This window comes from Grampus griseus, assembly GCF_964374135.1.
Source record: "Grampus griseus genome assembly, chromosome: 15".
NCBI lineage: Eukaryota > Metazoa > Chordata > Mammalia > Artiodactyla > Delphinidae > Grampus > Grampus griseus.
The window spans coordinates 20,377,035-20,403,624 of NC_139009.1; the positions used below are offsets into that span (position 1 = coordinate 20,377,035).

At 51.2% G+C, this 26,590-nt stretch overlaps 2 protein-coding genes across 3 annotated transcripts; both read left to right on the top strand.

Annotated features, from left to right (window-relative positions):
- The first annotated feature begins 249 nt into the window (after nt 1-249).
- On the top strand, nt 250-14,804 carry SLC35F6 (solute carrier family 35 member F6). The gene is made up of 6 exons (XM_082672159.1): nt 250-409; nt 8,465-8,537; nt 9,358-9,529; nt 9,777-9,989; nt 10,728-10,838; nt 12,158-14,804. Exons 1-6 carry the CDS (start codon nt 333-335, stop codon nt 12,625-12,627), a joined length of 1,116 nt encoding a protein of 371 aa, XP_082528285.1. The 5' UTR covers nt 250-332; the 3' UTR covers nt 12,628-14,804.
- A 4,773-nt stretch (nt 14,805-19,577) lies between these two features.
- CENPA (centromere protein A) lies at nt 19,578-25,503 on the top strand (the record flags this gene model as incomplete). 2 transcript variants are annotated; one of them, XM_082672269.1, is made up of 4 exons in its annotated part: nt 19,578-19,671; nt 24,385-24,494; nt 25,008-25,085; nt 25,369-25,503. In XM_082672269.1, the coding sequence occupies 4 exons, from the start codon at nt 19,578-19,580 to the stop codon at nt 25,501-25,503; spliced, it is 417 nt and encodes a 138-aa protein (XP_082528395.1). The 2 variants fall into 2 exon arrangements, with proteins under 2 accessions (XP_082528395.1, XP_082528396.1); XM_082672270.1 differs by lacking the exon at nt 25,008-25,085.
- Between the last annotated feature and the right edge of the window lie 1,087 nt (nt 25,504-26,590).

The window sequence follows — 26,590 nt, forward strand, 5'->3', positions numbered from 1 at the left end:
GAACGCTCTAATATCCACGATGCATTCTCACTTCCTCGTCCCATCAGCCCCTTTTGCAGGTGGGGAGACCTGGGCCCGTGACTTCACACTGTCACTCCGTGAGAACCAGCGCCCCCAGCTCCGGCTCTGGAGAGCGCAGACGCCCGCCCCGCCCCCTCCCGCGCCCTCCCTGGGGGCGGAGTGAGCAGGCACGGGGGCGGGATCTTTCAGGTCATGTGACTCCCGGCCCGGAAGCACTCGCCCCCAGACCCCGGGGTGACCAGATTGGGGGCTACTACCTCCAGCGAGGGCGGAGGTCGCGCTCCTGTTTCGCGCTCCCGGCATCCGCCGCCATGGCCTGGACCAAGTACCAGCTGTTCCTGGCCGGGCTCATGCTCGTCACCGGCTCCATCAACACGCTCTCGGCAAAGTGAGTACGGGCCTGGCCGGGAGGGGAGGGGACTCCGCGCCCTCCCTTCGCGGCTCTCCTTTCCTGACTTCACCAGCCAGCTCAGTTGCTCTGATCCGTTCATGCGGTTTATGGACCACCCAAGGGGTACGAGGCCCAGGGAAATGCGGGGCAGGGCCGCGTCCCCGGCTGGAGGATCCGAGCCCCGGCTTTGATTCGCTGTGTGCTTGATCCCAGCGAGTCACTTTCTAACTCGGCGCCTCAGTTTCCTCATCTTTCAACGGGAGGGAGTTTCTCTCCCCTGCCCCTTCCAAGCTGGCATCGGGGGCCCCGCCCTCCAGGAGCTGTGGGCCAGGGAGGGCTACCATAAACGTCATGCAGACCGAGTGACCAGTGAGCGTGGAGGGCTGCGATGACAGAGGAGGGGGTGCACCATGGGCCCCTCTTGGAGGAAGGGTTACAGCTGGGCCTCGAAGCTTTGGTAGGATTTCTACATGTGGTGGGGACATCGAGGCAGGAACAGCAAGGCCAGATCCAGGTGGATTGTAACTAGCACCAAATGCCCAGGCTGGATTTTATCCCATAACCAAAGAGGGGCTTTTGAAATGGGGAGTGACATGTTAAAAGTGATGCGATGAACCTGGTGGTCAAGGTGCAAAGCAGTTGGCTGCAGGGAAGACCACGCCAAGGCTGCTGCTACCAGATAAGGGGAACTGGGAGGTGGCAGTGAGGTGGGAAGGGAAGGGTCAGATAGGAGACACCAGGTGCAGAGTGAAGCCACAGGGCCTGACCCACAGGATCCAATCATCACTCCTGGGCTTCCGCCTGGGGGAACAGAAGTGGCATTAACCCAGGCAGGGCGGGCAGGGGGGCAGTTCAGCTCTGATGTAAGAGGGTGTGGTGCACGTGGAGGACAGTAGACAGTGACCCTCTCCCAGTCAGACCTCCCTTCCACCTGAGCCCTGCCAGGCTCCAGAGCAAAGGGGAGTCACCCCAGTCACCCTCTGGGCTGTGCTCCAGGCCCCCTGAGGGTGGTGGGGATAGTTGTATCTTATTCGTTTTTGAGGGTGTTTCTTCCCAGCGTACTCCATCAGTGACGTGAGAAATGCCCCAGAAGAGAGGTCTGGGAGAGAAGTACCCTGTTCGATTCATCAGGCATATATAAGGTCCTTACAGTGTGTGAGGCACTGCCTAGACCTAGGGAAGGAGACAGAAGTGACCGAGAAAAGGTCCCAGGCTTTGAGATGCTTAGAATCTGCAGCAGAGGAGACAGGTGTGTACACGCTTGGCAATCACAGTGTCCTCCCTTCTCCACAGGAGGTGGACCTCTGGGTAAGGCCCACCTGTCTCTCTGGTTGGGCTCTGGCCGGCTGTGTCTGTGTCTTGTGCTGGGCTCCCGGGCCCTGAGGCCTCCTGAAGGGTACTCCTTTTGCTGAGCCCTTAGCTATAAAGGAAACTCAACCTGAGGGCTCCCATCTCAGGATCTGACTGCAGCAGAGCAAGTCATCTGTCCATCCGTCCCACAAGCCAAGGCCTCAGTCTGGTGCTTATAGGGTGGCTGTGGTCTGCCAGGGCCGCTGTCCGCAAGGAGAGCTGAGTTACCTATTGAGGTAAACTGTGCTGACTCAGCTCCTTCCAGAAAAAGCTCCAGACCGGTCAGGTAAGAAGCCAGGGAATCCTCAGCCCCAGGACGCCTTGCCCTTGGAGGCTGCCTGAGAGGCCAGAAAGAGGTGCCCAGGTGTGATCCCAACCTTTGGTCCTGTCCCCTGCCCTGTGGCCTCTTAGGAGCCTCCCTACCTGTGATGGGCCCCAGTATTGGACCCTAAACAGTGTTCTAAAACCAGACTGTGAGAAGGACGCTCTCAGAGGAAGAACGTGGGAGAGCAGCTGTGTACATCCTGATAGAGATTACTGATTTGAAATCACACTCTGACCTGAAGTTTCTGGCAGGGACAGACAGACGAGAATGTGACCATAGCAAGTGCTAACCAGTTAATACACAGAGAGCTCCACGTGCTACGTCCTGCCCTGGCTGCCTTTCATGAGTTAAGTTAATGAATTCTCATAACCACCCTATGAGGTAGATAAATTCCTTGTCCCTGGATAAGGAAACTGAGGTTCTGGAAAGAGGGGCTTGCTTACCCAAGTTCAACTCAGCTATTAAGTGGCACAGTTTATATTTGAGCCTAAGTAGTCTGGCTCTAGAATCCGTGCTCTTAACCTCCACTGTGGATGAGGCTAGGGACTTCTCTAGTCATCCTTAGGGGCATTTAAAGTTGTTAGAAACATAGAAATTATCCATTCTCATCCCCACAGTTTACAGTCAAGGTCCCAAGAAAAGTTTCGTGTGTGTGTGACTCAGCTGGTTGGTGTCTAGAACCTAGGTCTCAGGATTTGGGTCCAGTGCTGGTCTTCTACAGCTACGGTACCCAAAACTCCCTCTTCCTTGGGGGTTTCCTCTTATATCTCTGCAGGCAAGAACAGACAAGCATGTGCCCATGGAAGTTGTAATCCTATAAGTGGCATCTCCTCTCCCTGCCGTCGGGGTGCCTCCCCTCTGGGACTGGGTGACAAGCATCTGAAGCGTCCATCCCAGAGATCACTCAGGGTTCAGCGTTAGCGTCTCTAGTAGCCTCTTGCAGTTTCTTGGCCTGTAAAATGAGCATAATGTTTCCCTCCCCGGCTGCTTGGGCGGACTGGAGACAGTGGATGAGGAAGTGGGCGTGAGCACGTGCTGCTCCTGTGCTGGGATCACAGGTCAGCTGTCCGCTGCAGAAGGTCACTGCCCACTCAGCAGGATTGGGTGCGCTGCAGGGAGCCGGCCTGGCCAGGCTGGGCTGGGCTGGGGCTGGGGATCACCTACCCCCCGGAGGGAGAGTCACTGATCAGGCTGGCCCTGTAGCCTCGTCCCTGGGTGTGGGCAGAAGGTCCCTCCCTTCTCCTTTCTGTGGCTGCTTTCTCCCCCTCGCCAGGCTTCTGCTGATGCACTTCCTGGAGACCAAGCATTTGCCTTCCTCTGGCACCGCGTGGGGCTGTCTGCCTGAACCAGTGCACGTTTCGGAGCCCCACCCTCCTGAATCCAGCTGGGGTTCTGCATGTAAAGAGCCAGGGTCAAGTAGACGCTCACTCGGGAAGGCTCACATCCCCTCCTAAACTTCTGCAGGCTGTGCAGCCCACCTAGCCACGAAGGGGCCATGGGGGTCATTTCTCCAGCAGTCAGGCCCACTGGGTCCGGGGAGCCTGCAGGAAGGTGGCAGGAGGCCTGCGATCACTGGGCCTCTTTTAGGGGAGGACGCTCACTGTCCTTCCTGCGCCAGCTCTAACTTTTGCCTTGGCCGCTGCCCCTCCCCCACCCATAGGTTCCAAAAGTGGGCACGGGATAATTGCTTCAGAGGGGTTCAGGCCAGCTGGAGAAAGCCTTAAACCAGCAGGGCAGTGCAGCAGTGAAAAGAGCATGAGGCTGGGAAGCTATGAGATTAGATGAGTCACTGGGCCTCTCCAAGCCTCCGTTTCATCTATAAAGTGGGCGTGATAATCCCTGCCCCCGCTTCTTCCCAGACTCCTTGTAAGATCTACTGAGGAGAGTTACCTAATACTTAAGAGAGGGAGGGCTGTCATCATTTATCACCACGTGAGCCAGGGCCACCTGCTGTGACACCCCGGAGAGTGGAGAAGCCCTGGGGCCCTTCTGAAGATTACAAGCCAGAGAAAGAAGCTGACTCACTGGGCTTAACAGGCCCAGGATGAGAGCGGAAATGGCATAGATTCTGTGGGGAATATGGACACATAGCCAATCGGCCCGAGGCAGCCGCATCAACCACTTCCTCAGCTTCTGACCGCCACCCCTGGTCCCACACAGATGCGCACACCCCTTGGAACGCTGAGCTTTGAGCTTACTGAGCAAGGCCACGCCAGAGTGACTCGCCCCTAGTAAGGGCAGCCCACCCGGAGCCCTCCAAGGCCCAGGGAACTCTAAAGGAAGCCCGCCTCTGCCAGTGCAGGGCGCTTCCTCATGTGGGTCCCCAAGGCCTCCTGCCCTAGAGACCACAGCTTTCCCCAGGATATAGTGTCCAGAGAGAATGGAGGGCCCATCTGCAGGGCTGACCTTTTCCCCGCCTCAGCCAGGGGGGTGGGAAGAATCCTGAGTAAGAAGGTGATCGGTGTTGAGGACGGAGCACTGAACAGGGGGTGGTGCTCCTGGGTACTAGCGCTTCCCTGTGTCCCTCAAGCCCTGTCTGGTCCCTGGGTTTCTCGTCTCTCAAACAAGGAGCTTCCCGAGATGATGGCTGAGTTTGTTCTCCTCTTTCAGCACTTTGTGGCCCTCCGGGTGCCTCTGCGTCAGCCTGCAGGCTGGGTCCCAGAGGATGGATACTCTCCCCGGAAGCTTTCAGGCTGGAGCAGAGCTGGGGCCACACCCACCCAACACAAGGGGAAGTGGTTCCTGCTCAGCAGAGGAGAGACAGGGAGAAGAGGGGCAGCAAAGGACTTTTAGTGACCCCCTGCCATATGCCAGGTCTTATATGTCTTATTACTTTTGCCAATTCATCAGTGTTGGCATTATTATCCCCGACTTATAGGTGAGAAATCTATAACTCATCCAACCTGTGAGAGTCAGAAGTCTGGCCTTTCCGTGTATCCTGCTGCCTTTTCTGAAAATAAGTGCAAGCAGATGGGTTCAGCCCTCGATCCGCCCACTGTTAACTGTATGAGCCTGAACACGGCCCTCTCCACCCCAAGGTCTGAAGTCCCTGCCTGTAAAATGCGGACCGTTGTTGTGAGGCCTAAACCACACAGCCCGCGTGAAGTGTTCAGGCTCCTCAGGGAGAAGCACAGTCCTGGTACAAGGTCGGTACACAGTGAGTGGTGCATTCGTAAACACATGTTAGGGAAGCGTTTTGCAGAGATAAGTGCTGTCCCACTGGGGAGTGATTGCTTTCTCCCCCAGATGAACGGGGTCTGGCTTTTGGCTCTTGTCCTGTGCTACCTGGGGTCCTGCTGTGACTGCACAGTGAGGCAGACCTTTCCCAGGGCCAAGATGAGAAGCCTGACTCTATCCCAAAGTGACTGCAGGCCTGAACTCCTGCCTGGCCAAGAGTCTGGGCAGGGCAGGCAGCCTGTCCTGACACCCAAACCCTTGGGGTGTAAACCTGCCCCAGGCACTCAGATACAAAAAGATTCCATTTCCCCTGCTGGGAACCTGCCAGCCCTGCCTGTTCAGGCAGACCCACCCCTTGGAGGAAGCAGGCAGCGCAGGGGGAGGGGAGGAGGCTTAGCACCAGCCCTACAGCCTGCTCCCCTTGCAGTGCCCCTCCCTGGGGAAGGGCAGGCCCAGCTGGTCCCACCAGCAGGGGACACCTCAGACCGGATGGCAAATTAGCAGTCATGGATACATTGCCTTTGGACTATAGTACCTGCCTATTTGTCTAGCGGTGTCTGGAAGTCCCACTCATTCAACAACAACAAAAAATGTTTGAACTTCTGTATAATCATGTGCCAGGAGAGGGGATGGAAAGCTGTGGACGTTGCTGGATGCTGAGCGCACAGCCTCTCAAGTGACAAGGACTATGGAACCAGAAGGTGATGCAGATATGAGTTGTCATGACTGTAAGGTGCACAGGCAGTAGCCCAGGGGGAGTTCAGGAGGTGGCCCCACTGCTACATCAGGGGTCTTGAGCCTGCCAGTCTGTGCTCTGGATGTGGCCCCAGGATGGGGAAGGGGCTTCCATACCAGCCCTTGCCCTAGGCTTCTGGTTGACCATGAACTTGGCAGGACCTCCCTTGTCACTCCTGGAGAAGCCCTGGGAACTCTCTCTCTGACCTGCTCACTCGCTCGAGGGCAGGTGTTTCTGCGCCCTTGGTAAAGCTTGACCTCTCTGCTCTCCTTCGCTTCTCTCTTTTGCTCGGCTGCCTCACCCAGCCCCTCCCAGAGGGCTCTGTCTGTGAAAGTGAGTCTGGCTGGAGAGCAGGCCAAGCTGGGTGAGCCATACAGGTGGTATGTGTCCCACACCCACATCCCACGTCCTGTCCTGCCCTGCCCTGCCTGGGGATCCCAGAGTCGCAATCTACAGCAGATGGGGCAGAAATGAGACCCCAGAGAACAGGTGGTTTCTGTCGTTGATGGGGATTATCTTTGCCCCTTTGCTACTGGGTCTGGTTCCAGCCTGATCCCCTGACCCAGATTTCCTCTGCCTTCCCAACCAGGCATATCAGAACTTCTAGCTGCCCATCAGCTCTCATTTGACCTCCACCATTCCCAAGCACCAGAAGCCCTCCTACCTTCCCTCCTCACTGTGGGAGCGGGTGGGGTCTCCTACCTTGAGATAAGTTTGCCATAGTCCTGTTCTGTTCACTTGCCCTGGGATGTGTTCAGATCTCTTTGTAGACGTGATCTCTCCCTCCAGGTCTGTGCTACCACCAGCGCTCAGCCCGCCCTTCCCACCGCCTGCCCACTTGCCCCGGGCTGTGGGAAAGAGCTCCCTGTTCCCCTCCTCAGACTCAGGCACAGAGAAGCCCCGCCTGCACAGGATCTTTGTCAAACCCAGACCTGCACCGCTTGGCATGAGCAGTGGCCCCTGCTTGGGGCACAGGAAGCAGAAGGCTTCCCTGCGCTCTGGGAGCTGAGCTTGTGCACAGAGGAGCCAGCAGATGGGGTGGGGCCCACCACGTAGCTGCTCTGGACAGACATTGTAAGGAAAGACATTTAAGAAGAAGTCCCGAGTCTTACACTTTAGGGACCACCACCGCCTACGAGTGGGGTTGCTGCAGCGGGGGCAGGTCAGTGGCCCACTGCAAGCGGCCCTGGGTCTGCGTTGACTTGCGTCAGCAGTGTGATGTGGCGCGTGCAGTCCAAGCCAGGTCAGCTAACCAGGGTGTCCAACACGTGGGCGGGGCCGCCCCGTTGCCCGACTCAGTCTGGGCCGGATCACGTGCCCTTGGCTCTGGGCCTGGGCCCACCAGAGTGCTTCCTGAAGTCAGCAGCCAGGGGAGTGAAAGGTTAGCAAGGGCCGGGGCTGCTTAACCAGGAGAAGATTCCGAAGGTGGGGACCAGCCAGGGCAGTGAAAGGTTAGCAAGGGCCGGGGCTGCTTAACCAGGAGAAGTTCAGAAGGTGGGGAAGGCTCCATATATATGAAGGACTTTCCAATGAAAGAGAGATTAGATTCCCAGGGACATAACTAAGGCCAGCGAAAGTGAAATTCAGAGGCAGAAGTTTTAGCGACAGATGTTGGTAGGTGCAAAATGGTTGGCGGTAGCTGCCCAGAGCGCTGTGCCGTGACGGACTCTGGGCTCGGCGGGGAGCATGCCATAATCAGTGAGGCCCATCTGCCGGGGTGCCGGCTGGCACCCACTCCACAAGCGCCACGTACTTGCCACTGGCTTCCGAGCCAGTGCTAGAGAAAACCCTCCAGATCCTTCAGGTTATGGGAAGGTGACCGGGTGGTCTGTGTCAGGTGGCCATTTCCCAGGGCCCACGTGACCTTGTAGACCAGGGACTCTTGATATGGGTCCCTTTGATAGTCTGGTGAAGCCTAGAGTAGCGTTTTAAAACGTGCAAATAAAAGACCAAGGATTACAGAAAAAGCTAATTGTATTGAAATAAAGTTATCAAGACATTAAACAAGCCAGTTTGTGAAATAGTAACGTACATGTGTGCATGCGCTTCTTAACACATGAAATAGTAAGCAGTGGGTCTAATTACTGTAATTTTGGAGCAGTGATGAGTGTAAATAATACTTCACAGTATCTGCAGTGACTCAAATGTGATAATGAGAAGAGCTGTGATTTCCGTGTGTGACAAAGTCGCAGGTACTGCAATACTACACTCATAAATGGAGGAAATGCTAAATTTCTGTTAGAGGTTCATGAAATTTCAGCTAAAGGGTCCCAGGCCCCGGCGTTCTGTCTGCCATCCCAGGGGAATCCTTGCCGTGGAGACTGGTCCCTCCGAGAGGGAGCCCCGCTCTGGGCCGAGTCCGCTAAGTCTGGCCAGGAGGTGTGAGCTCTCTGCAGGCCCCAGGACCGGGTGGGAGAGCGCGCTGCCACACTGCAGGGTTTGACCTTCTCTCTGTCTGCTGCAGGTGGGCGGACAACTTCGTGGCCCCAGGCTGCGGAGGGAGCCAGGAGCACAGCTTCCAGCATCCCTTCCTCCAGGTATCTGTGCCTGTCCTCGCCCATCTCCGTCTCCCAGGCCTCAGGTCAGGGGCCCCCACGAGGCCATGCTGTTTGCTAACCTGGGTTGGGGGAGTCCTCCCTTGCTCTCAGGAGAGCCAGTTGCTTCTCTCTCCCTCCCAGAACAGAGGCCAGGGTGTGAGGTGCCCCTGGAAGCGGGCAGAAGGCACAGTCCCCTGTAGGAAGCCTGCACAAGTCCTGGTGAGCGCTCATGCCCCGGACTCCTTGAGGCCAGCCCTCACCATGGCCAAGTCAGGACACATTTGGAACAATCCAGCCCTGTCGTAAAACATGCTCCCCAACCGCGGGGAGCCCAGACCCCACTGGGGCGGGGCAGACACCATCAATGGAAGGTACCTTATATAAGTTCTCAAGCCTCTCGGGGCCTCAGTTTCTCCATTGGAACATGACCAGGGATTGGTCTAGATTGGTGGGTTTTCAGATCAGGCTCTACATGGCCTTAGAGTTTCCGTCGAGGTGTTTGAAGAGCTTAGGGGTAGACCTAGGAGGCAGGCTCTGGCCTCCCACACAGAGCAGCTCTGCTTTTGTCTCTCTTACATGTTGGGGTTATAGGTAAACTCTTGCGTTAAGAAAGGTTATGTTTAAAAAATTTTGTTACAGAGAATTCCCTGGCGGTCCAGTGGTTAGAACTCCGTACTTTCACTGCCGAGGGCACAGATTTGATCCCTGGTCGGGGAGCTAAGATCCCACAAGCTGTGCAGCACGGCCAAAATAAAAAACAAAAACCCTTGTTATAGGTGGTCTTCCTTCCAGCTCTGAAGTCCCGTTTCTGTCCCTGCAGGCAGTGGGCATGTTCCTGGGGGAGCTCTTCTGCCTGGCTGCCTTCTACCTACTCCTGTGCAGAGCTGCAGGGCACCCAGACACCAGCATGGATCCCCAGCAGCCCTTCAACCCCCTTCTCTTCCTGCCCCCAGCCCTCTGCGACATGACCGCGACCAGCATCATGTATGTGGGTGAGTAGCCAAGCCAGGCTGCCAAGGGCTCAGTGCAGCCTGTGGCCCAAGGGAGCTACTGGGAAAGAGCCACCCCCAGCTTGTCTTCAGCTCCCCCCGCCCCCTCCCACCGACCTTTACACACACGCCCCCAACCAAGGTTTACTGAGTACTTACCACGTGCCAGCCCTGTCAGCCCTGAGGACACCTCAGTGAACAGACAGGCTGGGCCCTTAGGAGCTAACATCATGTGTCTCTCCTCTCCTAGCCCTGAACATGACCAGTGCTTCCAGCTTCCAGATGCTGCGGGGAGCAGTGATCATATTCACAGGCCTGTTTTCGGTGACCTTCCTGGGACGGAGGCTGGCACTGAGCCAGTGGCTGGGTATCCTCGCGACCATCGCAGGGCTGGTGGTCGTGGGCCTGGCTGACCTCCTGAGCAGGAACGACAGTCAGCACAAGCTCAGCGAAGTGATCACAGGTGTGGCCGGGGTGGGCATCCCGGGGCTGCCCAGCACAGAGTCACTCGACAAAGCATTTTACAAGCTCCGCTGTCCGCCAAGCCCTGGGGGAGGGCACGTGGGCCACCAGCTGATGTGGACATGCACCTGCTTCCCAGGTGATGGGAAGAGTGTAGGGAAGACCAGCAGGGGACAAGCAGCGTGAGGGAGAGGTGGGTGAGGAGCGGGGAGGTCCGAGGAAGGAGAGGGCTAGTTCTGCAATGTACTTACAGCCACACAGACTGCAGGATCCGGAAGAGGAAAGGAATGAATGTTGACTGAGCACTTACCGAGCACGCAACCAGCGCTTCGCACTGTGCTCGTCATCACTCATCCTCACGGTCCCGGAAAGGACACGCTGCAGCCCATTTTACAGTGAAGTGGCCACCCTGCTCACGCATGGCAGGATTAAACCAGAAATGTCCATCTCAGAGCCTGTTGCTTCTCAAAAGACCTGCTTACCCCAGTTGTGCAGCCCTCAGGCCCAGGCGGACCCCTGGACTTTCTGGAGCCTTAGCCCAGAGGGGCTGACAGTGCCTTCCCTGGTGGCCTGCCTCACCCTTCAGGGGCCAGGAGGTCAGGCGCGGGGCCTGTCGTGGCCGGCCCTCGTGGACTGTACAGTGCCCTGCGGAGTAAGGGGCTGCAGGGGCTCTTAGGTTTCCGTGGGCTGAGATGTCTGCCTCAGCCTGGCCTCACTCTGGGCCCCTCCTTTCCCACAGGGGACCTGCTGATCATCATGGCCCAGATCATCGTCTCCATCCAGATGGTGCTGGAGGAGAAGTTTGTCTACAAGCACAACGTGCACCCACTGCGGGCAGTCGGCACTGAGGGTGCGTGTGAACACAGGCTGGCAGGAGGGCGCTGGGTGGAGTGCGCCCTGTGGGGCGGCACGTCGAGGGGATGCAGTGAGGGCGCCTGGCGAGGTGCCTGGGGCCTCTGGGAAGGGCGAGCCTCCCGCCCTCCTTCCTCGCTCCCTTCACCATGTTCGTGTTGATAAATACCCTGACAGCTGCCGTGCACTCAGCCAGGAGCTAAGGGAGGACAGGGACGAAGATGAATGAGATGCAAGCCCCGCTCTAGAGGAGCCGACCAGCAGGAAAGGAGCAGGCAGTGCGTTTTAGCTCGGCCCACTTTTACTCAAGTGACGCTTCACTTGCCAAGCATATCTGAGTGTCGTGGCCCAGGGAGGGTGGCGTTAGCGCTACAGATTTCAGGAAGCAGGAGTGGACAGGAGGGAACTCCAGGCAGAGTGGAGACATGGGGAGCTGGATGTGGGTTTGGAAACCAGTGAGGAGTAGTTTGGCGGAGGTACAGGTTTGATGAGGGGAAATGATCAGGGATTGAATATGTCAGGGTCATATCTTGGAGAACCTTGGAACATCAGGCAAGTGGATTTAGACTTTAAATGACAGGCAGGGAGGAGCCACCAAAGGTTTCTGAGCAGGGAAGTAAGTCAAAATGAGGCTTTAAAATTATGGGACTAGCAGGGCGGATTAGAGCAGTGCTACCGAAGCGTGACCTACGGGCTTGTCGGGGAGCTGGTGGTGCCTGTTGCACCGTGAGCTGAGGGCTTACGGCAGAACGTTAACCGCCTAAATCAGCTATGTCATCAAGCGTACTGATGGCTTCCACTCACTTTTTTTCCTAGCAGGACTTCCTGAGGGAAGCAGTGCCTTGATTTACATTCTGGCCCAGCTCCTTGTCACGCACCAACAGCGCTGAGCTAGAGAGCTGTTTTTCCACACTTGTGAGAGCAGTGTCGTGCTCGCAGCCAGCAATCCTTTTGTCAATGAATGGAATTGAGTTTAAAACGTGTCAGAGAGCATTGTACATTGTAAGGGTAGCTGTCGTTTTGTGAAAGTGTGTGTACATGTCTGTGCACTGGTCACAATATAAAATGTATTTCCTATTCTTGGTCCGGTCAGAAGACGCGGATTAAAGTGGAAATGGGGCCGTCAGAGCCCATTCAGTAGGCCGTTGTAGTTCCTAATGAGCAGAACAGCTCCAGGAGCTGGAAGGAAGGAGCTGGTGCGAGGGCGACTCGGAGGGGTGGCTGGGAGGTCAGCGGAGCCCGGCTGGGTGGGCCGGGGCACGCTGCCGGGGCTGGGGGCCCAGCGGAGAGCGTGACGTGCTCCCTCCACTCCCGCAGGCCTCTTTGGCTTCGTGATCCTCTCCCTGCTGCTGGTGCCCATGTACTACATCCCCGCCGGTTCCTTCAGTGGAAACCCTCGCGGGACGCTGGAGGACGCGCTGGACGCCTTCTGCCAGGTGGGCCGACAGCCACTCATCGCGCTGGCGCTGCTGGGCAACATCAGCAGCATCGCCTTCTTCAACTTTGCCGGCATCAGTGTCACCAAGGAACTGAGTGCCACCACCCGAATGGTGCTGGACAGCCTGCGTACCATTGTCATCTGGGCAGTGAGCCTGACGCTGGGCTGGGAGGCCTTCCACCCGCTGCAGATCCTTGGCTTCCTCATCCTCCTGACGGGCACAGCCCTCTACAATGGGCTGCACCGCCTGCTACTGAGCCGCCTGTCCAGGGGCCGGCCCCCGGCAGAGGAGGGCGAGCATGAGAGACTGCTGGGGGGCCCTCGGACTGCCATCAACGATGCCAGCTGAGCCTTCTGCTCTGCTGCCACCTGGACGCTCCTTGTTCACCCCGAGGCTGAGGCCACGTGGGCTGGTGAACCTCAAATGCCCTGCCCCCGAGGCCTCGCCCTGCCTGCTCCCCACAGACACCCCCCCACCCACCCAGGGCAGCTGCTGCCACAGAAGATGACACAACACCCAGGTCCTCCTTTGTCACCACCCCATTCAGGCCTGAGTGCAGTGCCCGACCCCCAGCAGGCTTCCCCAGCCCCTCCTGCAACACTAGAGCTAAATCATGGAGTAGAATTGCAGGAACCAACAGCCCTAGGGTTTCCTCCTAAATCATAGGCTAAATATGGTTTTCCCAAGAAGAGAGGTCACTGAGCAAATTCTAATAGAACTAAGCACCACAGTTTCTAAAACTTGTAAGATACTCCCTAACCCTGCCTGGGAACGGAGGTTTCAGCCAGGGCCTTGCCACAAACTCAGTGTGTGCTCCCCAGCCCTGTACCTGGTCACTCCGGGCCTTGGCGTCCTGCTCTGCAGAAGGTGTCCACGGTGTGGCTTCCGTGCCTTTGGGCCCAACTGGGCCCATTCTGCAGGCCTGTGGTTTTGACCAACCTGGGGAAGGAGTGACAGCCCGTTGATTGAAGATGCCCCCTGCCCACGGCGCTCCTCCCCACGCCTGCTCTGGCGTCCTTGCTCACACCTTGAAGTCCTCCCCACCTGGGAGAAGTTACAGGGGGATTTCAGGGCAGCCCTTGATAATAGCTTTTATGAACTCTTCACCTTCCATTTTAAAGATGAGCAAACTTGAGTCCCAGAGTTATAAGTTGTTTGGCAAAAGTGCTCTCCTGCCACGGGCTCTGGCCGTGCAGCCACACGACCAGGCAGTCGGTTGGGTTGTAGAGCACGTCTGGGGTTCTGCGTCACCCCCAGCAACCCGACAGACACCATGGAGAACCCTCCAAGGTGGTGGGTTTACCGGGAGTCTACCGTTGGGAGTGATGCTGGTATCCCAGGCGTTATGTTAAGTGCTTAGCTTTCATTCTCCTGCGTAACAGCCTGCACAGGTGGATGCAGGTGAGAAAGGTGTGGCCCAGAGAAGGTCAAGTGACTTCCTCTTGGAGCCGGTATTTCAAGCTGGGTTTGCCTGATTCCAAACCTGTGGGCCCACTTACCATAAAGTCTCTGAGATCTTTGGGGGTACTTCCTGTGGCTGGGAGAGAGGCATCCTGTGCTGTTATCCTCCCAGTAACCCCACCCTGAAGAGAGGGGCCTGGCAGCAGGGACCCCAGGTTGCTGAGCGGCCCTTTATTCCAGTGGTCCTCGCTCTGGCAGATCACTTTCCTGGGCAGCTCAATCGTGAAACAAATACCGAATGCCTTCCTTAGAATAGATCCTGGGAGAAGGGATCTCTGACAAGCAAAGCCCTCGGGCTGTGGGAATCCAGCAGGTTCTTACCGTTGGGAGAGAAAGGCCTCTCCATCCCACCAGCTCCGAGTCTCGGGGGGCCCTGACCTCCTCTGGGCCGTGGTGTGTGTCACAGGAAGAAGGAAATGGAGATCGAGGGTGGTGCGTCCAAAAAACTGGGGCCTTACAGTGTTGTTTCAGGCTTTTTATTTTTAAAAAGAAGAGGGGAGTTGGCAGTGTGGACTTTTTTCTTTAATAAGAGGGAAGGAGCACAAGGGTTAGGACATTCCTGGAGGTAACGTCTAGAACGTTGGATGGAAAAGCTGTAAGGTACCAAAGCATAGAAATCACATGTGGATTTTAGCATTGAAGGGTTGGGGGGGATTATAATGGGACTTCAGTGGTGAGAGGTGGCAGAGGATGGGGAGGGCACTTATGGTCAGGCCTGCCACCCACTCAGGCAACTTGCTTTAATCTCCTGGAGCTTTGGGTCTTCACATCTCTAAAATGGGGAAGCCTGCATCTCACAGGATGGCTGTGAATATTACCTACGATATAAATGGAAGGTGGCTGTAAATGCCAACGTACAGTGGAGCGTCCTGTAAGGCGGCACTGCCCACTAGGGTGGTCTGTCAGGCATTGAAGTCCCAGCAGAGCCACGGTGTGGAGCATCGGTTTTGCTCAGAGGGGGAGAAATGTTTTGTTAGAACATACCATTGTGGAGTAGAGTGTAAACTTCGCATCGATTATAAGATAAAACAGGAAGCCTCATAAAATTTTTATGTTGACCCTAAGTACCCTTCCAGACCCTGGAGTTGTGTCCTCTCTGTCCTAGTGTCTGGGGTGCTTCGGAGGGTGAGTTTGAGAGGCCATGCCGTGTCATGCTGGTAATGGGGGTGGAGGGGGAAAGAATCTCCACTCTCCTGCTGAGTCTAGAGGGTTGTGAGGAATGTCTGTAGCTGTGGCCTACTGCTCTGAGTGGAATAATGGGGCCCTGGACCCCAAATTAGAACTGACTGATAACAGACTTCTGTAAACATCAGTTCAAATACAGTGTAATTCACACCATCTGCACTGTAGTGAACTGACCAGTTCCTGCCCCATTCGTAGTGGTCCTGGGGGACCCTGGGGCTGGGGTGTCCTCCAGGACTGCCATCCAGGTCCTGGAGTAGCCCTCAGGCTTGCTGCCTACAAGAGGTTTAGGACCATGCCAGGTGGTTCCATTTGCCTTTGCTCTGTCCAAAGCTCTCTGTACTTTAACAAGCAAACAGCACTCAAGGAGATCAGAGGACAGTAGGAGGATTGGAGCAAACAGCCATGTGGTTTAGGGGGAGCCAGAGATACGTGTCCTCAGCTCCATCTCTCCCTCCACTGGGTGGCTTTGGACAAGTGATGTTACCTCTCACCATGATCAAGTGGGATTTATTCCAGAGATGCAAGAACGTTTCCACATCTGCAAATCAGTCAGTATGATACACCACATTTACAAAATAAAGGATAAAAATCATATGATCATCTCATAGATGCAGAAAAAGCATTTGACAAAATTCAACATCCATTTATGATAAAAACTCTCAACAAAGTGGGTATGGAGGGAATGTATCTCAACATAATAAAGGCCATATATTACAAGCCCACAGCTAACATCACACTGAATGATGAAAAAAAGCTGAAAGCTTTAACTCTAAGATTGGGAATGAGACAGTTTTTCCCACTCTTGCCACTTTTATTCAACATAGTATTGGAAGCCCTAGATAAAGCAATTAGGCAAGAGAAAGAAAGGAAAGGATCCAAGTTGGAAAGGAGGAAGAAAAACTGTCACGATTTGCAAATGACATATTATATATAGAAAACCTTAAAGACACCATCAAAAAACTGTTAGAACTAAAAAACAAATTCAGTAAAGTTGCAGGATACAAAATCAATACACAAAAATCTGTTGCATTTATATACACTAACAAACTATCAGAAAGAGAAATTAAGAAAACAATCCCATTTACAATTGCATCAAAAAGATAAAATACCCAGGAATAAATTTAACCAAGGAGGCGAAAGACCTGTATACTGAAAACTACAAGACATTAATGAAAGAAATTGAAGACACAAATGAAAGATATTCCACGTTCATGGATTGGAAGAATTAATATTGTTAAAATGTTCATACCATCCAAAGCAATCTACAGATTCAATGCCTATCAGATTCAATTCTACAAAACTCCAATGGCATTCTTCACAGAAATAGAACAAAAAATCCAAAATTTGTAAGGAACCACAAAAGACCCCAAATAGCCAATGCAATCTTGAGAGAGGAGAACAACACTGAAGGCATCACATTCCCTGATTTCAAACTAGACTACAAAGCTATAATAATTAAAACAGTATGGTATTGGCCTAAAAACAGACACATAGATTAATGGAACAGAATAGAGAGCCCAGAAATAAACCTGCACATACATGGTCAATTAATTTATGACAAAGGAGCCAAGACTATACAATGGGGGAAAGAACCGTCTCTTTAGTAAATGGTGTTGGGAAAACTGGACCTCTGTCTTACACTATACACAAAAATTAACTCAAAGTGGACTAAAGACTTGAACATAAGGCCTGAAAGCATATAACTGCTAGAGGAAAACAACAAGTTCCTTGACATAGGTCTTGACAATGTTTTTTTTTAATCTGACACCAAAAGCGAAGGCAACAAAAGCAAAAATAAATAAGTAGGACCACTTCAAACTAAAAAGCTTCAGCACAGCAAAGGGAGCCATCAACAAAATAAAAAGGCAACCTACTGAATGGGAGAAAACATTTGCAAATTATATATCTGATCATGGATTAATATCCAAAATATATAAAGAATGCATACATTCTTTGAATGCATACATCTCAATGGTGAGAACAAATAATTCGATTTATAAATGGGCAAATGGGGACTTCCCTGGCGGTCCAGTGGTTAAGACTCCGCACTTCCATTCAGAGGGCACGGGTTCGATCCCTGGTCAGGAAACTAAGATCCCACATGTCCTGCGGTGCAGCCAAAAATAAAATAAAAATGGTCAAATGATCTGAATAGACATTGTTCCGAAGAAGACATACAGATGCCCAACAGGGACATGAAAAGATGCTCAACATCATTAATCAGGAAAGTGCAAATCAAAACCACAGTGAGATATCACCTCACATCTGTTAGAATGGCTATTATCAAAAAGACAAGAAATAAGTTTTGGGGAGGATGTGGAGAAAAGGGACGACTTGTGCGCTATTGGTGCGAGTAAATTAGTGCAGCCACTGTGGAAAATTGTATGGAGGTTCCCGGAAAAATTAAAAATAAAACGACCATGTGATTCAGCAATTCTACTTCTGGGTATTCAAAGGAAACAAAAACACTAAGCTGAAAAGATATATGCACCTTTGTGTTCATTGCAGCATTATTTACAATAACCAAGATTTGGAAACACCTAAGTGTTCAGCAATGGATGAACGGATAAAGAAATTGTGGTATGTATATATATATATATATATATATATATATATATATTCACAATGGAATATTATTCGGGCATAAAAAGAAAGAAATGTTGCCATCTGCAACAACATGGATGAACCTCAAGGGCATTATGCTAAGTGAAATAAGTCAGTCAGAGAAAGACAATACTGTATGATCTCACTTACATGTGGAATCTTAAAAAAAAAAAAAAAACACCCCTCTATTTTCTACCTTTGTTTTCTACTTATTTCTAATGGAGCAAAGAAGGCACTCTAGGTCTAAAGCAGAATTAATGAGTGAAGATTTGCTATGTCTGATTAATGGGTCCTGAGGACTGGTGTAGTAGGACTTCTTGCCTCTGTGTCACTGAAAAACAACTATCCTTCTGTGATTTGACTGCATCTCAATGGGTTCAACCAAACATTCCTTTCCCTTCCTTCCCCCCCTTTCCCTTCCCCCCTCCTCTACTCTTTCTTTCTCCCTTTCTTTCTTTCTCTCTTTCTCTTTCTTATTGTGGTGAAATATACACAACATAACACTCACCGTATTGACCATTATTAAGTGTACGATTCAGTGGCATTAAGAACATTCACGTTTGTTGTGCAATCACCCATCTCCAGAACTTTTTCATCTTCCCAAACTGAAACTCTGTACCCATTAAACAATAATTCCCCTTTCCTCCCTTCCCCCAGCCCCTAGCAACCACCATCCTACCTTTCTGTCTCTATGAATTTGACTACTCTAGGTACCTCATGTAAGTGGAATCATACAATATTGGTCCTTTTGTATCTCATTTATTTTGCTTAACATAATACCTTCAAGACTCATCCATGTTGTAATATGTATCAAAATTTACTTTCTTCATAAAGCTGAATAATATTCCATTGTATGTATATACCACATTTTATTTATCTATTCATTCACTTGGACATTTTTGATTATTGTGAATAACACTGCTATGAGCCTTAGTGTACAAATACCTGTTCAAACCCCTGCTTTTAATTGAATATACACCCAGAGGTGGACTTGCTGGATCATATGGTAATTCTGTGTTTAATTTTTTGACCAATTGCCATACTGTTTTCCACTGTAGCCGCAACATTTTGCGTTCCCACCAGCAGTGAACAAGGGTTCCATAAAATCACTGATTTTGTAACGTATTTCCTGATTACAGTGCATGTTAACTGTAGAACATCTAGATAATGTAAAAAAACAAAAGTGTAGAATATAAAATCCCCTTTATTCTAACTACCTAGTTCTACATTTGACCTCAATACATATTATCCCCAACAGGAAGGGAAGGGGTCATTTCCCTGTTACGAAAATGCTGGAGAGCATGATCCAAAAATAGAGCTGAGGCCTGCCCTGCTTGACCTCATGGTGAGAGGCCCCATCCTGGCTGTCCCAGGACCCTAATCATCAACAAGGTTCATGCAGTGAAGCTGACTTCTGAGTCATATTCATGGGCTGCTCCTGGTCTCAGGCGAGACATGGGACGGTCACATTCTCCGTGGGCCCGTCTCCTCATCTTTAAAACCCACCTCAAGATTGATAGAGCAAAACATAAAATGTTTGCGCAAGGTGATTCGTTTAGAGAAACGCGTTCTACACACGCACCAGCTACATCTTCATAATCGAACTTTCATTTGTCGACCAGAGAGCACCGGAGGACCTGGGTCTGATGCATCAAAGATGCGGTCCTGCCCCAGGGAGCGGAGGACTGGAGCAGTTCCCGCCTCATTTCACTTTTCCAAGTCCCCATTGGCTGATTCCTACCATCGATCCGCCTTGTCCCCGCTGTCTTCTCCTATCACCGCCGCCGTTAGCCTCTCATCCTGTGCTCTCATTGGTCCTCCCCGCAATCGCTCTGCGCCAGGAGCGTTCCAGAGGCAGCCACTGGGAGTCGCTGGATTCGGTTTTTAAAAAACGCCGGCAGTGAATCCGCGGCGGAGCGGGCAATTTGAACGCCACCCAGCCGGGGCACGCGGCCGGGGCGCTGCTGGCCCTCCCCTGAACCCCAGCCTCTGCCTCCGGACCCGGAAGGCCGAGAAGGAGCCGCGGTCCGCAACCCTGAGCGCCAACCATGGGCCCGCGCCGCCGGATCCGCAAGCCCGAAGCCCCAAGGAGGCGCCCCCCGAGCCCGGCTCCCGCCCCCCCGCGGCCGGCCCCACCCTTAGGTAACCCGCCGTGATCCCTTTCCCTCCGAGCCGGCCTCCCTGCAGCCTGTCTGTGAGGTGGGTACGGCCGGGTCCGCGTGCCCATTTCACAGACAAAAAAATCTATGCTCGCTTGCCGAGCCTGGGGTCCAGCCCAGTCTCCCGACCCCTGGTCCGCTGGCCTTCCTCTGCAGGGGGGCAAAGCGGTTCTGCCGTCCAGTATCCGTTCCGGGACGGCCCAAGGTCCACAACCGGGGAGGGACTGGGGAAGGCAGTTCTGAGGAGGAGAAAGGACTAGCCCAGACAGTATTCTTAATTCTACTAACGTGTATTGAGTGCTTACCACTAACTAGGCATTATGTTAAACTCTATATGAATTAACTCAATTTTATATTGTGCCCATTTTACAGATGGGACAACTGAAGCGCAGACAGACCTGATAATTTGCACAAGATCACCCAGCTTGTTCCCGCAGACACGGGATTTTAAAAAATCGGTGTTTGTGCTTTTTTCAAATGCAAAAGTATTGGCTGCTTTTTGTGACAATTTCAAACAACAGTTCTAATTTTAGAAGGTGCCTTTCCAGGTTTTGGGGGGTTTTTTTTGTTTTGTTTTGTTTTTTTCCTTCAGTGAGTGGCTGTATTGGTCCTTAACCAAAGTGCCCTAACTTAGCCGGTGCTCTCACCTTGTTCCCTTCCAGAGGTAGCATGCCCGGAAAGAAGGCTGGTCTGTGGTCCTTAGTTTCTGTGCTGTGGTCTGGTGGATGGGATACCCACAAACAAGAACTGTGGCAGCAGCTGCTTTACTTGTCTTCTGCTCCATAGCTAAGAGCAGGGTGAAGAAAGTATTATTGGTTATTTATAGATGTTGCTGTTGTGAATGGGTTGTTTTTTATTTTTCTTTCCTTAACATAAATAACCTTTGCATCTAGCTAACTTGCTGAATTCTCTTGTTAATCCTAATAGCCTTTCAGCTGCTTTAATTGAAATTTTTAAGTGGACCATTATACTGTTTGCAAATAATGACTTTTGAGTCTTCTTTTCATTTTTATACATTTTATTTCTTATTTTATTGTTAGTGAGGCCCTGAGACTAGTGTTGAAATAAGAGCAATGTTTTGGTCATCTTTGTCTCATTTGTAATTTTAACAGGAATATTGTTACGTATGATGTTCACTATTGCTTCCGGATGTAGAAGCATCCTTACAACTCCAGTCCCCTGATTCACTCTCAGCTCAGGATGACCTTGCCTCATGCTTCATTGAGGAAATAGAAGCCTCCAGACTGGATTCCCCTTTATCTTCTCACAGCAGAGAACCTAGGTGACCCCTTTCCATCAAAAGCCACTCCTCCTCCTACATGAGCTCTTGGTCATATTCTTCTGTCACCATCCCAGGGGCTTTCTGTTATCCTTACCACCTGCACTTGGAAGTAAATTCATACTCCTTACATTGGCATTTGGCAAATGTGCTCTGTTATTTCTGTTCTAAAGAAAAGGGCACCCCACATCCCCGGCTCCCTCATACTCCCTGTTTCTCACTTCTGCCCTTCACAGCTACCCTTTTTATTTTATTATTATTTTTTAATTTATTTATTTTATTTATTTACTTATTTTTGGCTGTGCTGGGTCTTCCCCGCTGCATGCGTGCTCTCTCTAGTCGCGGAGAGCGGGGGCTACTCCTCGTTGCGGTGCGCGGGCTTCTCATCACAGCGGCCTCTCCCGTTGCGGAGCTTGGGCTCCAGGCACGCGGGCCTCGGTAGTTGTGGTTCGCGGACTCTAGAGCGCAGGCTCAGTAGTTGTGGCGCACGGGCTCCGTTGCTCCGCGGCGTGTAGGAACCTCCCAGACCAGGGCCCGAACCCCTGTCCCCTGCATTGGCAGGCGGACTCCCAACCACTGCACCACCAGGGAAGCCCCACAGCTACCCTTTTTAAAACAGCCAGACAAGTCTACCCACGTGTCTGTTTCCCTTCTTCCCAGACACCCTTCAACCCATTCCAATCTGACTCCCCACAACCACTACCCTTACTTCCAGTACCCTTGAACTGCTGTTGTGAAGGTCACCAGCTACTTTCATGTTGCCAACTTTATTAGACATGCCTGTGTCCTTCTCTTATCCTCTCAGAAGCATTCGACACAGTGGGTCATTTCTTCTTCGAAACACTCCATCCCCTGGCTCCGTGATACACACGCTCTGCAGTTTCTGCCCAGTGGTTTTTACTGCCTGTGCCACCTCTCTTCAGCATGTTGATGGACTTCCATGGTCTACTTTTCCTTTCTTTCCCTTCCCCAGGTGGGCTCATCCCTCCCCGTGGCTCCAGTACCATTCATACACTGACAGCTCTCACATCTCTCCAGCCCACATCTCTCCTCTGACCCCGCACACCTACATCCAACGGCCTTTCTACTCGAAGACTCTGGGGTATGTCACACTAAACACATCTAAAAGCACACTTTTGGTTACTCCCCTCCTGCCGCTTCATCCCCGGTTTCCCCCATTTCAGGAAATGGCATAGCCACTCACAGGATTGTTTAAGCCAGAAACCCGGGAGAGATTTTTCATCTTGCCCCCATGTCCATCCAATCCAAATGTAAGCTCAGGCACTTCCACCTCCACGTCGCATCCTAATCATGCCACTCGTTGCCTTCTCCACTCCCACCAGCCTAGTCCAAGCCCCCAGCACCCTGACCTGGCTACGACTTCCCTTCCACTCTTGTCCCTTTTCGGTTCTTTCCTTACACAGCAACTGGAATGATCTTTAAATGTAAGTGGATCATCTCTCCGTCCTGCTTAAAGCTCTTCCGTGGCTTCCTATTACCTTAGGATTAAATCCCGACTCCTTATGTCGGATTTTAAGACCCAACTATTGAATGTTTAATCCCAGTTCTTTCCCATGATCCCTCTAATTGGTTAATTTTCACAAGCACTTGTTCCTGAGTCATAGACTTCACATCTTCCCTTACCCCTCGGAGGTTATTATGTGTATTTTTCTTTCTCTCTGTTCTGTAATAACTCAAGTCCCTCTGGTATTGGTTATTTTGTTTGCTGAGTTTGGTCCTTTCCTTTCATGGTGTTGGCCTTTTTACATTGCTTGGTGATCTTTAGTTGTGTTCATCTTTCCATCGTGTGACTGCCATGTCTGATTATTAAAGGCTGCTTCCGGCGACTGGATTGGGGACTGGTGGTGAGGAGGGAGGCAGGTGCCAGTAGCTCATCTCCTGGGTGTAGGGCCTCCCTCTTTCTAAAAAGTCCCCTGTTTCTTTGGCCCCTGGGATAACGTCTCCACTGCCAGCACATCTCTGCATTGCCCCTCTGTCCCCATTTGCTCTCAGCAGCTTGTCTAACACTTGGCAAATAGTTCACCATATTAAATCCCTTCTATGCAACTACTTGGTGTGGATTCTCTCTTCTTGGCTAGACCGTGAATAACATTTCTTCAAAATGTTAGTTTTCGTGGGGGTTTTTTTTCTTTTTTTTATTTGTTCAACTTCTCAGAGGTTCATTTGTTTTTACTGGTCCTTGGTTTAATTTATGGAGCCAGCTGCACTGTTTTTGTTTTACACTCTTTTTCATTAAGTTAGTTTATTATCTTTAATATTTCTTTTACTCTACCTTCTTTTGATTTACTTTAATAATTCTCTTCCTAATACGTGAGTTGAACACTTAGCGGAATTATCTTTTAATGTTCTTGTTTTCTCGTAGATAGATCTTGAAGCTGTACATTTTCCTTTAGGACTATTTGGTTATATCGCTTAAGTTTTAAGGTGTAGACTTTTTATTTTTATTCATTTCTAAACAGTCTAATTTCAGTGAATTGTCCTCTTTAACAAGAGAGTTAGAAGAATTTTTATTTTTTATATTCTTGTGTTTTTAATTTCTGATCAGAGTTTGACTTTTTTGATTTCTACTTTTAGGAATGATTTTAAGATTTTTTTGTCTTTTTTTGTTGTTGTTGAAACTAGGCTTTGAGCCAAAGGCTCTGACTTCATAGCCCAAAGGCCCGACACTGGCACTGAGTTATGCCACTTCTGAGCTCCCACCTTGGCCGCTAACGTGTCTTAACCTCTGTCTTAACCTCTCTGGGCCTCAGGATAACAGGTTAACCTCTGTCTTAACCTCTCTGGGCCTCAGGATAACAGAGACAAGGGAATTGTACTAGATAATCTCTTAGATTCCTTCCAGCTCTTAAAAAATACCTAAAAATTGGACTTCCCTGGTGGTCCAGTGGTTAAAACTCCGTGCTTCCAATGCAGGGGGCGCCTGTTCGATCCCTGGCTGGGGAACTAAGATCCCACGTGCTGCGCGGCAGGGCCAAAAAAACCCTAAAAACAAAAGTGGAAACTGGGTTTCCAATCCAGGTGGGAAAGACAGAGGAGATGCACAGAGTACTGTGGGCCCAGAGGAGGGAAGTGACCCATCGGTTTGGAAGAGATTGGGAGTCAGGAAAGGCTGCCTGGAAGAGTCGGCATTTAAAATAAGACCCTCAGAGGATCATCACTGAGGGTCAATAGGACCCTCAAAGGATCACTTATTCATTCATTTAACAAAAATTTATTTAGCACCAACCACTGTTCTCCAGTTGCTGAAGATAACCGCAATGACTACAATAGACAAAAAGCCCTGCTTTTGGGAAGCCTGTTATATACAGTCTACGATTTGGTAGTTTGACAGCCAGGTTGCAATGCACCACCCGTTTTCCACTGCATTTTGCTCCATGACCCAACTCTTTTGCTCAGGCGCTCCCTCCCGTCCAGTTGCTCGCCGGAGATACCGGGTTCTGAAGGAGATCCGAACTCTTCAGAAGAGCACAAACCTGTTGTTAAGGAAGACCCCCTTCTGCCGCCTGGTGAGCTCCAGGGAGCTTCCCGCCAACCCCCATGCCGCCTCCTTTCTTTAAATTTCCCAGGTATTGGGCCCCTATCGCCTCTTGCCCAAATGGCAAGGGACCTCTTCCCTAGCCTGGTCGGGGACTCTTCATCTTCTGAAAACATGAGCCCACAAAGGGCACCTTCTAATTCTTTATGGAATTAATTTCTAACCCCTACCACCTTCGAACTGTGTTCTTTGATTACGTACAAGGAACTCTGTCATCCAACCACCCTTTCATCCCTTGTCTTGCCCTGAGAGATTGTCTTCTCCTCTCCCCACCACCAATGAAGAGAGACGGGCCAATCTCTAAGCTCCCTGGAGTTGACACCAGCTAATAGTTAGGTTCTATGATTAAGGGCCAGGAAGGAATAACGGAAATGAAGATTCATGGAGACTCACGGAGAGAGTCTGTCTTCTCTTGAACCCCCTTTTACTCTCTACTCCTCCCCACTCCCCTTCTCCCTTGCTCCCCATCCCCACTCCTTCGCAGGCAAGAGAAATATGTGCTGTATTCACTCGTGGTGTGGACTTCAATTGGCAAGCCCAGGCCCTGTTGGCCCTACAAGAGGTAAGATGGGGGCCACGGTCCAGTTGGGTGAGGGGTGAGTATGGGAGAAAGGCAAGGCTACATCTCACCTCCTTGAAAAGAACAAGGAACACCCAGGGTTTGGAGGCTAGGTTCTCATTTGGTGGTAGTGGAATTCCCAGGCAAAGTTCAGTCTCATTCTGTGAATAATCCTTCCCCGCAGTCCTTTGAGCCCTTAGAGACTGAGGTTAGCAGTTCTCTCAGCAGAAAGCAGCCCATGGCCCCTCGTCTGTGTCAGTCTTTCTGCTTTTCTTTCTGTCCGCAGGCAGCAGAAGCGTTTCTAGTTCATCTCTTCGAGGATGCCTATCTCCTCTCCTTACATGCCGGCCGTGTCACTCTCTTCCCGAAGGATGTGCAGCTGGCCAGGAGGATCCGAGGCATTCAGGAAGGGCTCGGCTGAGCTCCTGCCGCCCGTGCCTCTGTAAGCTTTTCCTGCTCACCAGAGAGCGAGTGCACTTTGGGGGAAAACACCTAGCTTCTCATCACTGTGGTGGGAGTTTCTGTGAAGGAATGTTGCTTCTCCATCCTTAAGTCCTTTGTGGCCTCGCCTTCCCCTTGTTCTCTAGGGAAGGTTTGACCTAGTTTTGACTTGAATGCTTGGGATTCTGTGGCTCATGCCCTTTAAGTAATGACCAGACAGCCTGAACCTCTGACCGAGTGAATCCTCTCCATTCTACAAGGACCAGATGACCTCATTTTGATTAAAACAGAGTTCTTATTTTTGAAAATGCCTTGTTAGTAATTGTGATTCCTGTATTTCAGGGATGATACCAGGGACTCTGCCCGTAACTAGGACCAGATCACGGAGTACAAGGTGCTGCCTGGACTTGCTGTCTCTGAGCAGAGTGTGTGTGTTGCTTTTGTGACTAGGTTTTTTTAAGAAGGAGAAGACTGCATGGCTTTCCTCTGTAACAGAGGTAATACATGACAGAATCAACACATTCCAAAAGTCCTGACAATAATTTTCAGATGAAGAGACTCCAAGTTTGACTTCACTTTGCACATTATTCACACACCTGATGATTTGGAAGACATCAGATTTTCTAGGTTGTGAGAGAAAAGGATATTTACTGATTATTTTAGATCTTTCTGTACCATTTAAATTTTTTACCATATGTATATTTACTTTTATTTAAAGCATAAGGGAAAAAATAAGAGAAGACCACTTCAGCCAGCTGCATGGAAGGGCCTGACGCGTCCAGCATACAAATCTCTGTCCTTCAGAATGATTTCATCATCAGTGGCAGCAGCAAGTTCCTGTGTGGACTGTGCCTGTCAACAGATTATATAGCTTTTCAAAAACTCAATTGGGATGAAAACAGGAAATCGTTAAGGTTTGGTGGCTCCTGGCTCCTTCCGGTAAATTCCTATCAAAATCATTCAGAAATCTAGCTTGTAGAATTTATTTTATTCTTATCTGCAAGTCATAGATGATGTATCGTAATTTATACTGCAGACTTTTTCATTCCAGGACTTTTAAGAGCCTT

Excerpts from the sequence above, each read along its gene's own strand:
- SLC35F6 (XM_082672159.1), top strand. The coding sequence starts at position 333 with ATGGCCTGGACCAAGTACCAGCTGTTCCTGGCCGGGCTCATGCTCGTC. Across the intron at positions 9,530-9,776 it reads GACCAGCATCATGTATGTGG|CCCTGAACATGACCAGTGCT; the intron begins GTGAGTAGCCAA and ends CTCCTCTCCTAG. Across the intron at positions 10,839-12,157 it reads GCGGGCAGTCGGCACTGAGG|GCCTCTTTGGCTTCGTGATC; the intron begins GTGCGTGTGAAC and ends CCACTCCCGCAG.